General features: G+C 49.6%; 1 protein-coding gene across 1 annotated transcript; it reads left to right on the forward strand.

The window, feature by feature from the left end:
- Positions 1-4385: 4385 nt before the first annotated feature.
- LOC142796473 (uncharacterized) lies at positions 4386-7982 on the forward strand. Its single transcript, XM_075887189.1, has 2 exons — positions 4386-5622; positions 5716-7982. Exons 1-2 carry the CDS (start codon positions 5397-5399, stop codon positions 7938-7940), a joined length of 2451 nt encoding a protein of 816 aa, XP_075743304.1. The 5' UTR covers positions 4386-5396; the 3' UTR covers positions 7941-7982.
- Positions 7983-9678: the final 1696 nt, after the last annotated feature.

Below are 9678 nucleotides of genomic sequence, written 5' to 3' on the forward strand. Positions count from 1 at the left end.
TGAGGTATTTTATTACCTTCATTACGCCGCCCAGTCACGCGATCACTCGTTCAGCGTAGACTTCTACATCGAACGACGCACATAAAATGGGTAATTGGACGGACGCTCTCGCACCGTTTCACGCCTCGGCTTCCCAATGCAAAGCATTTCTTGAAGGGGCTGCCACAAAATCTCGCACACGCATTCGGATCGTGAGCACACGAGCGCGAACAGTCGGTTCGACGATGTGCCTAACAGGCGCATCCATTGTGCCCACCATATCAGTTGTAAACACATACTACAACTGAACTACCAGTGTCGCCGACGTGTGTATCTGTGTGTGGAGGTGCGTGAGGCGCCGTCGTGAAGCAATAGTCTAGCAAAACAGACTGGGCGTGCTATAGCCTTGTTTTCTTTGAAGCTAATGCTACGATGGGGCTTTATTTATACGCGAACATCATTTCTTTTTTGCCTTTTATTTTGGCTTGATTGAAGGCGTTGCTAAGCACGACGAGGAGGCACTGACGGTGCTCCAGTTGGCGCATCGTGATTATTGCAAGGAGCTACATGCAAAGCACTTCGGCGTGCAGGCATCTTTCGTGGAGATGTGTGGTCGCGATATCCGTAGATTGGGCGCCCGGTGTGGTCAGGATATGCCGGGCTGTTTTTCATTGGCTTTTCGGGGAAATGGATTGGCGATGCAGCTAGAGCGCAGATTCGTGCAGGCAATACATGACTTACTCGCATGCAGCAAAAAAAACTATTACGTTATTTTCTATTTTTCCTACGTCTCATTGTTCTATCACAATAGTCATTGCCATTAGGCTAACAAGATTCAGTGCCCTCGAATACTGGCTGAAACAGTACAATATAACAACTGTGAGCTATAGAGTGAACGACGGCTTATAGGCTTGCAAGAAAACGAGGGAAATCACAAAGAAAAACTGATTGTCCGAGTTTTTTGAAATAAGAGGAATCAACAGAACAGCGGGAGAAAGCTGAGTTGTAAGGGACAAAAAAGGCTAGTAATGAAAGTTGGGAAAAGGAGAACACGCATACAAGCGCCATAAAAAAAATGAGTACTTTAGGCCAAGTTAAAACACACGAATACTGCCCAAAATAAGTGAACCATTTTTTTTTCGCATGAGGTAAATTTTACGAAAAAACTTGGGAAAGTAGCTTTCAGTGTTTTGTAGAATGAGAAAACAGGGGGTCCCTCCTTGTTTCCTGCCTCCGCACTGTCCCTTCTCTCCCCTCCCCCCAGTTGCATTAGTGTACTGTAGAGAGAGAGAAGAGATTAGCATGACTATGCTAATATTCACCCTCTCTCTTCCTTTGTCAATCGCACTTCTCTTTCCAACTCGCTTGCTATACTATACAAGGCTTCGCTATGCAATACTCTTGCCTCTTCTCCTTGTAAATGCGAAGCATTTCTTAGCGAACTTCGGCGACTTTGAGCGTATCTATCTATCTATCTATCTATCTATCTATCTATCTATCTATCTATCTATCTATCTATCTATCTATCTATCTATCTATCTATCTATCTATCTATCTATCTATCTAGCCACCTATGACTTTTAGCTCTCCTGGCCGTTTTGATAATGGTATCGATACCAAACTTGGTATGGCATAACATGAGTGTAGGAAGAAGATACTTGACTAGTCATGACATAAAATCATGACATGTATGTCAAGAATGTCATGATTTACAGTTCAAGGTCCTGCAGCTCTTGCGGTGGTTTCGTTCACATGGCATGTTGCAAAACTGGGTGACGGACTCCAACATGAAAATCATGACAAGCGTGTCATGTAACAACATGACTGCATGCCACGCTCATGATGCGCTCACGGCTGTTTTGCTAGCGTCACATATACCAAATTTGGTATTACAGTACGTGAATGGATGACGAAAGTATGTGGCTGGTGCAAACATGATATCAAATCATTAGATGCGTGTTATGTAACAACATGACTACATGCCACGCTCATGATGCGCTGGCGGCCGCTTCGCTAACTTCTTCACATGTACAACCTCGGTATTACATGACGTGAATGAACGACAGAGGTAAATTACACATCCAAACATGATAATCACGACATGCGCGTCAAGTAACAACATGATTACATGCCACAGTCATGATGCGATCGCGGCCTTTTCGCTAGCTTCACATATGCCAAATTTGGTATTACGTGACGTCAATGAATGACGAAGGTATGTGACCGGTTTAAACACGATTATCATGAGATGCGTGTCATGTGAGAACATGACTACATGCCACAAGCAAGGCGCCGATACATTTTGACGTGAGGTGGTGCGCGTGCTCACCGGCGTTCATTTCGTCACGTCCCGCCGGCGGTGCGATGCCAGGCGCCAGTTTTGCCATATACTCGCAGGCGTGTGCCGCGCTGCGTTGCTTTGACGCATGCGCGTTTCAGCGCATCCGGCGTCCCTCTGTCACGAAAAGAGGGAGACGCAGTCTTGTCTGGGTAATGAATCGGCGCAAATTTTGCGTCGGTTGCCGTCGGGTCGCACCAACGGACGCTGATTGCGTCAGTCACGCCTGGCGTCAGACTAAAGACATCTCGGGTTTTCTAACGTAGCGTTGCTGTGCCCAGCGTGCGCATGCGTCAACGCTACCTAGGAGCATATTGGCCCCGCCATCATGCGCTCACGGCCGTTTTGCTAGCTCAACATATACCGAATTCGGTGTTACGTGACGTCAATGGACGACGAAATATATGACTGGTGCAAACATGATAATCCTTACATGCGGATTATGTAGGAACATTACAACATACTACGCTAATAGCGTGCTAGCGACCATTTCGCTAGCTCCACATATACTAACTTTCGTATCATGGTACGTGAATAGATGACGCAGGTAAACGACACATCCAGACAGGATAATTATGGCACGGAGGTCTTCTATGGCATCATTTATCTCTGCCTCGTAATGTTCTGCTGATTTCAAAGTGACATATCAACCTTTCTTGTTTGTGCTTCGCATATCATCGATTCCCACTGTACGTGAGATCTCTGCCAGTTTTTTTTTTTCCTTCTTACCCTCACAGCACTTCTGCTTTTACTCCTTTCCTTTTCCCCTACACTTGCTATAGTAGAATTTACCGTGCCATTCATTCTTTCTCCTTGTGTTATTTTATATATATATGTTTGTCGTTTCTTTCCTTTCTTTTCCTCCCCTTCTCTCTTCTCTTTTCTCCCTTTCCGCAGTTTTCCAGTTTTCTCTCTTTTTTTTCCCTGCCTCGCTGTTTTTTCTCGTTGTCTCCATTACAACGACGCAATCATATGGTTTCCGTAGATGCTTCTTCGGTGAATGTGTTGCCGAATAGAAAGATGAGTGCAACAGAACCATCTGTGACGAAGATGTGATATCTTTGTTTGATGGAACAACGCACGTGAAATGCGTATGAAGTGTGATTAATAGACTGCACTTTGACTGGTTGTCGAAAAACCAACAAAAAGGCAAAAAAAGAAAAGACCAGATGGCTGAGTGGCGTGTGAACGTGGCTTTGAGTCTCGCATCCCAAAATGTTTTTTTTGTTTTTCTAACCTATTCTTGTCTCTACCTTCACTTTTTTTCTATCTTCCTATTTACCTTCTTTAAACGCGTTTTTACAGGCGACGCGAGGTGACATATAATGAAGAAGGCGCTTATGATGAAGATGATTGCTTTTGTTAACGCCATACAGGGTTTCACTAAATTTAAAAATCGCTGCTGGTAAAATTCTCCACGGCGCTACATATACAATCGACATGAATTCTGCACGTCAGCGCAATTTAGCCTTTGTGAGAATTCTGTGCTACACATGCATTTTTCTATGGATATTTTGAAAGAACTCACGCTTGCAAGACTGATGAGCGTCAAAAGTAATTTGCCGGTGCCACGTGACAACGCCGTTTCGGAGACGGCCACACTGTGCAGTAGCACTACAGTCGCGCCTCTCTGAGGTGGGTCTCAAAACAGGTCTTCCATTTTTCAGCTCCTCTTGTCCCCTATTTTCAGAGAATTACAAAATGAAATTGCATTGAGTTCTTTGTTGTTGTTTTTTTTGAAGACGACAGTCTATCTAGAGCTACTTGAACGCAAAAATTTTAGCAATCCGTCCGTCCATCCGTCCGTCCGTCCATTCATCCATCCATCCATCCATCCATCCATCCACCCATCCATCCATCCATCCATCCATCCACCCATCCATCCATCCATCCGTCCGTCCGTCCGTCCACCTGCCTGCCTGCCTGCCTGCCTGCCTGCCTGCCTGCCTGCCTGCCTGTCTGTCTGTCTGTCTGTCTGTCTGTCTGTCTGTCTGTCTGTCTGTCTGTCTGTCACATCACTCAGCAACCCTGCCAAAGTTAAAGCATTTGTAAACGTTGTTATGCCAGCGAGTCCTCGTCAAACGACCGTGCCTCTGAAAAAGGCAATCTGGGTCAAGGCCAGCCCGCAGTCGGCCTGGCGCGATCACCTCGACGGCGTGAACACGCGCGGCGCCCCTCTGGCCCAGGTGCAGTGAGTCAGCTGCGCACGTGACAGCGAGCCGGCGGCCGCGTGTCTGGTGGTCTGACGCATGGCGCGGCGGCCCCCATTGGCGGAATCTGCCCTGACGACCAGCGGCGCTTCTGATTGGACATTTTGGTTGGACCCGGTGTAAATAAAAGAAGCCCTGCGGCGCGTCGCGATCGGCAGTCCTAGAGAGAGGAGTCCCCATGTCGGATAGCCGACATGTGTGTGAGTCAGCGGTCTGAGGCGAAAGACTGACCTATGTGTTAGAGAGAAGAGCTCGGCTCTTCGAGTCTCTGTCGGCCCCAGTGCCGAAATTGTAACGCCTCTGTAAATATGCTGTACATAAACCTTGTTTAACTCACCGTCGTCTCGTCCGCTCGTCTTATCAGCTCTGCGCAGAAGCAGTCGCGAGCTGATAAACATACGCTACCAAACGGCTGGTGACCTTCCCGGCGGAGTTGAAAGCAGTGGCGCCTCCGGGGCCGTGTTGGCGTCGCCGTCTTTCGCAACAGTGGTGGCTTCGGCGGGATCGGTCCGTCGTTCGCAACAGTGGAGGTCAGCGGCGGGATAGGCCCTACGCTTCATAACAGTGGTTGGCAGCTGCGGGATCGGCCGGCGTCAGCGACATCGATGCGGTGAGTGCCTGATGTTTTCCCCTCAGTTCACCAGACTGCTCTAGCTCAGGTTGTAGTAGTTTAGAGAAGGGCTGTGTGAAGTATTAGAGTGAGCTTTGATCGTTTCAAGCAAAGTCGAAGTGCTTTGAAACCAAAGTTAATGCGGAGGGGGTAAACACGGGAGAGTGAAAAATTGCTTGCGCGTCTTGCTAGTTGACTTATAGTGGGTACGGCAAGTAAATTGTTAACAGGGGCAAACAGAAAGAGGCTAGTGTGAACGATGGAGAACCTTAAAGTGAAGGAACTCATCGAAATTTGTGAGGAACTCGGCATTACTTTGGGCCGTGCGAAACGAAAGCAAGCGATCCTTGAGATCATGAAGGATGAGGGAGTGTCAGCTGAGGAAGTCGATGAGGCCTGGGTGGATATTAAAGCACGCCGTGAGGAGGCTGAAAGGCGAGAAGTAGAAGCTCGCGAAGAAGCTGAAAGGCGCGAAGCTCGCGAACGTGAAGAATCTGAAAGGCGCGAAGCTCGCGAAGAAGCTGAAAGGCGCGAAGCTCGCGAACGTGAACAAGCTGAAAGGCGCGAAGCTCGCGAAGAAGCTGAAAGGCGCGAACGTCGCGAGGAGGCCGAGAGACAGGAGCGCCTTGAGATGAAACGACTAGAATTGGCAATCCTACAGTGTTCGCAGGCGCCTAGCGCAGCTTCTCCGACGATTCAGGTCAGCGGTATTAGAATTCGGGATCAACTGCCACCGTTCGTAGTAGGCGAGGACATGGCGAAGTATCTCGTCAAGTTTGAACACGTCTGTGAGCGAAATGCTTTGGAGCAGTCTCTTTGGGCGCGGAACCTGCTAGCTCTTCTTCCCGGCGAAGTGTCCGACGCATTAACTTGCTTGTCTAGGGAAGCGTTTGAGAGCTATGACGAGGTTAAGGAAGTGCTCTTGAGACGTTATAAGTTGTCACCCGAGGCGTTCAGGCAAAGGTTCCGGTATGCTGAAAAGGGGAATGAGTCACACGTTGACTTCGCGTTTCGTCTTAAAGCCGATTTAATTGAATGGCTCAAGGGCGAAGGTGTTTATGACGACCGCGATAAAGTGGTGGAATGCGTTGCATTGGAGCAATTCTACCGCTGCATCGAGGATAATGTCAGGCTTTGGCTGCAGGACAGACTTGGTGAAGTAAAGCTAAACAAGGCAGCAGAGTTAGCTGAGGAGTATTATACTCGCCGAAAGTTGCACAGCAGGGCAGTGCGCGTTGAAAAGGATGAGAGAAAAGAGGGCTTTTCAAAGAAACCTGATCAACGGAGACCCGTTCCGCACCGTAATTTCAAAAAGGACCCGTCTCTTACGAAGGACAGTGTAGGGGAAGGGCAAACAGAAGCGGAGAAATCGAGTGAGGTTTCTACCACACAGGCATTCGAATCGGAAAACAAACGGAAGCCGCTAATCTGCTACAACTGTAAAAAGGAAGGGCACATCGCGAGAAACTGTCAGGAAAAATTTGCCTTCGCAACAATCCGAGAATCAGGAAAAAACATGCGGTTGTTGGAGCCGTATCTCCAAGAAATTAGGGTCAATGAGAAAACGTGCCGAGCACTTAGAGACTCAGCGGCAACCATGGACGTTGTCCATCCTTCATTGGTGTCTCCGGATGACTTCACAGGAGAATGCGCGTGGATCAGGCAAGTCGCCGAGGTGCAGAGTGTTCGCTTACCAATCGCCACGGTGGTCATTGAAGGCCCGTTCGGTAAGCTTCGCACCGAAGCAGCTGTGTCTGCCGCGCTAAATGATCGTTTTCCATATCTTTTCTCCAACAACTCAGAGCAGCTTCTCAAAGAGCAGGGCAAATCGTTCTTCCCCAACTTAGCGTGCATGGCCCTCACGCGATCGCAAGCGCGAAAGCTTTCGCAGGAGCTTGATCTGGTTCAAAGCGGTGAACGCTCAAGTGACCTTGTCGGCGGGTCGACGGAACCCCAGAAAGGAAATTTTCCGCATGAGTCATGTGAGCAGTCACGCGAGCGGCCCGTCGCGGGAGCGGCCGGCGCGGTATGCGCTGGGGGAGACGACGTGGCGCCATTGAGTCAGAGCGAGAGGGTTGCAACGCTCTTGCCTGTAGTGGAAAGTTGGAGCGAGCTGCCGAGAGTTGATCGAGAGACGCTCATTCGAGAGCAGCGTGAGGATCTCTCGATTGAAGCGCTAGTGGAAAGCCAAATTGAAGTGCGAGTGGAAAGCCAGAAAAACGCGGCAAAAGTGCTGTCGAAGGAGCACTACGAGAAATCGGGGAAGAAGCGCGCTTTTGAAGTTGATAATCAGGTAATGCGGCTGCAGCCACCCAAAAGGAACAAGCTTGAGGTTGATTGGGAAGGGCCCGCCAAAGTATTATCGAAGCCTTGTGATACAAATTATGAGGTGCAAGTAGGAAGGCGGCAGCACAAAATTTACAACTTGATGAAACCCAATGTTCAACATCAAGCGGTCGTAAATCAGCTGTTGAAGGCTTCAGAGGAAGAGGAAGCAGAAAATTTGAGTTCTAGTGAGGTGATCGAAGGGGGATCGAAAGTAATCCGGGAGCAGATAAACCTAGAGCCTAGCTTAAGTGAAGGAGGACCTGAGAAAAAGGACCTGAGAAAGACTGTTTCCGAGTTTGGGTATGTGTTGTCGGACCGTCCCGGAGACACGACGGTGATCGAACACGATATCGAGCTAAGCGGTGAGGAGTCAATCAGTAGCAAGCCGTATTGTTGTTCCCCTGTGCAACGTCGAAAGTGTGAGCCGCTCTTGGTGCCGCATAGGTATCGTCGCCTAAAAGTGGCCGGTTACTGAAGTGGAGCATGTTGCTCCACAGCGCAACTTTGACGTTCGCTATCAAAAAAAAAATAAAGGAAAGGGAAACGCTAATGCAGGTGCATTGAGCAGTGCGTTCCAGCTAGTAACTTCTCAACCTTTCGGTTTCTGGCTGGCGATTTGGGGCAAAATTTTGACCTCATCACGACCTGGGCTGAGCGCTTTCGTTCAGAGTGATCTCAAGGGGCCAACTTTGTGGTATTCTAATTCGTTACGTTGTTGTACGTGGGAAAAAAAATTGAGTTGTCATTTTAAGAGTCTTTTGTCCCACATGTGCCTCTTGATGTAGAGGGAACAAAATTCCGATAAACACGTAGATAGGTATATGTTGTATTATACTTTGTCTGGCGTTCTGTCGGGTGACCGAAGGCACTTGCGTGTGTCGTGTGTTGTCTGTTGTCGATCCGTTCTTGGCAAGTTGCAGAACCATCGACAAGTGCTGAAACCGAAGATGGTCAGAAGAGACGAGTGAAGCTGGTCGACAAGTTGTGGCGACAAGCCAGTGGAGCTGGGATCCTTCGTCAAAAATGGGACGTTTTCCCGGAACAGTCTGGAGCTGTAGTCTCCCCATGGCCCTGGAGGCGAACCTGGAGGGACCTGGCGAACGAGCGCACCTGACATCCGAGCCCCGTGGAAGCAGCTCGTCTTTCCGGTGCATTGTCTGGCGGCGGGGGTGCTGTTATGCCAGCGAGTCCTCGTCAAACGACCGTGCCTCTGAAAAAGGCAATCTGGGTCAAGGCCAGCCCGCAGTCGGCCTGGCGCGATCACCTCGACGGCGTGAACACGCGCGGCGCCCCTCTGGCCCAGGTGCAGTGAGTCAGCTGCGCACGTGACAGCGAGCCGGCGGCCGCGTGTCTGGTGGTCTGACGCATGGCGCGGCGGCCCCCATTGGCGGAATCTGCCCTGACGACCAGCGGCGCTTCTGATTGGACATTTTGGTTGGACCCGGTGTAAATAAAAGAAGCCCTGCGGCGCGTCGCGATCGGCAGTCCTAGAGAGAGGAGTCCCCATGTCGGATAGCCGACATGTGTGTGAGTCAGCGGTCTTAGGCGAAAGACTGACCTATGTGTTAGAGAGAAGAGCTCGGCTCTTCGAGTCTCTGTCGGCCCCAGTGCCGAAATTGTAACGCCTCTGTAAATATGCTGTACATAAACCTTGTTTAACTCACCGTCGTCTCGTCCGCTCGTCTTATCAGCTCTGCGCAGAAGCAGTCGCGAGCTGATAAACATACGCTACCAAACGGCTGGTGACCTTCCCGGCGGAGTTGAAAGCAGTGGCGCCTCCGGGGCCGTGTTGGCGTCGCCGTCTTTCGCAACAGTGGTGGCTTCGGCGGGATCGGTCCGTCGTTCGCAACAGTGGAGGTCAGCGGCGGGATAGGCCCAACGCTTCACAACAACGTCTAGCCATCTTGAACTGGTGGCTGCGTTCATGCTTGTCAACGTTGTGGCTCAAAAAACGACTATCAGCATATCTGAGGCGCAACATCAATGCGCAAGTATATGGTAGCATGTTACTTTACTAGAAAACACATAAATACAGAAGTGTGGAGACCATGGTGTTTCTTAGGCTGCGCTGAAAGTGCGATGCTACGCACGAGCGAACGCCCGCAAAAGCACAGGGATAAGCGACCGATTTTTTTTTATATGTAGTTATGACGCTCCACTATGGGTGGTACAGATGACATTTGCGTCTCTGAGAGTGACGTAACGCAGGAGCT

This window comes from Rhipicephalus microplus, chromosome 1, assembly GCF_043290135.1.
Source record: "Rhipicephalus microplus isolate Deutch F79 chromosome 1, USDA_Rmic, whole genome shotgun sequence".
NCBI lineage: Eukaryota > Metazoa > Arthropoda > Arachnida > Ixodida > Ixodidae > Rhipicephalus > Rhipicephalus microplus.

Bases quoted from the DNA above. Each gene is read 5' to 3' on its own strand.
- LOC142796473 (XM_075887189.1), top strand. From the start codon at position 5,397: ATGGAGAACCTTAAAGTGAAGGAACTCATCGAAATTTGTGAGGAACTC. The intron at 5,623-5,715 runs GTGAAGAATCTG...AAGCTCGCGAAG, and splicing joins AAGGCGCGAAGCTCGCGAAC to AAGCTGAAAGGCGCGAACGT.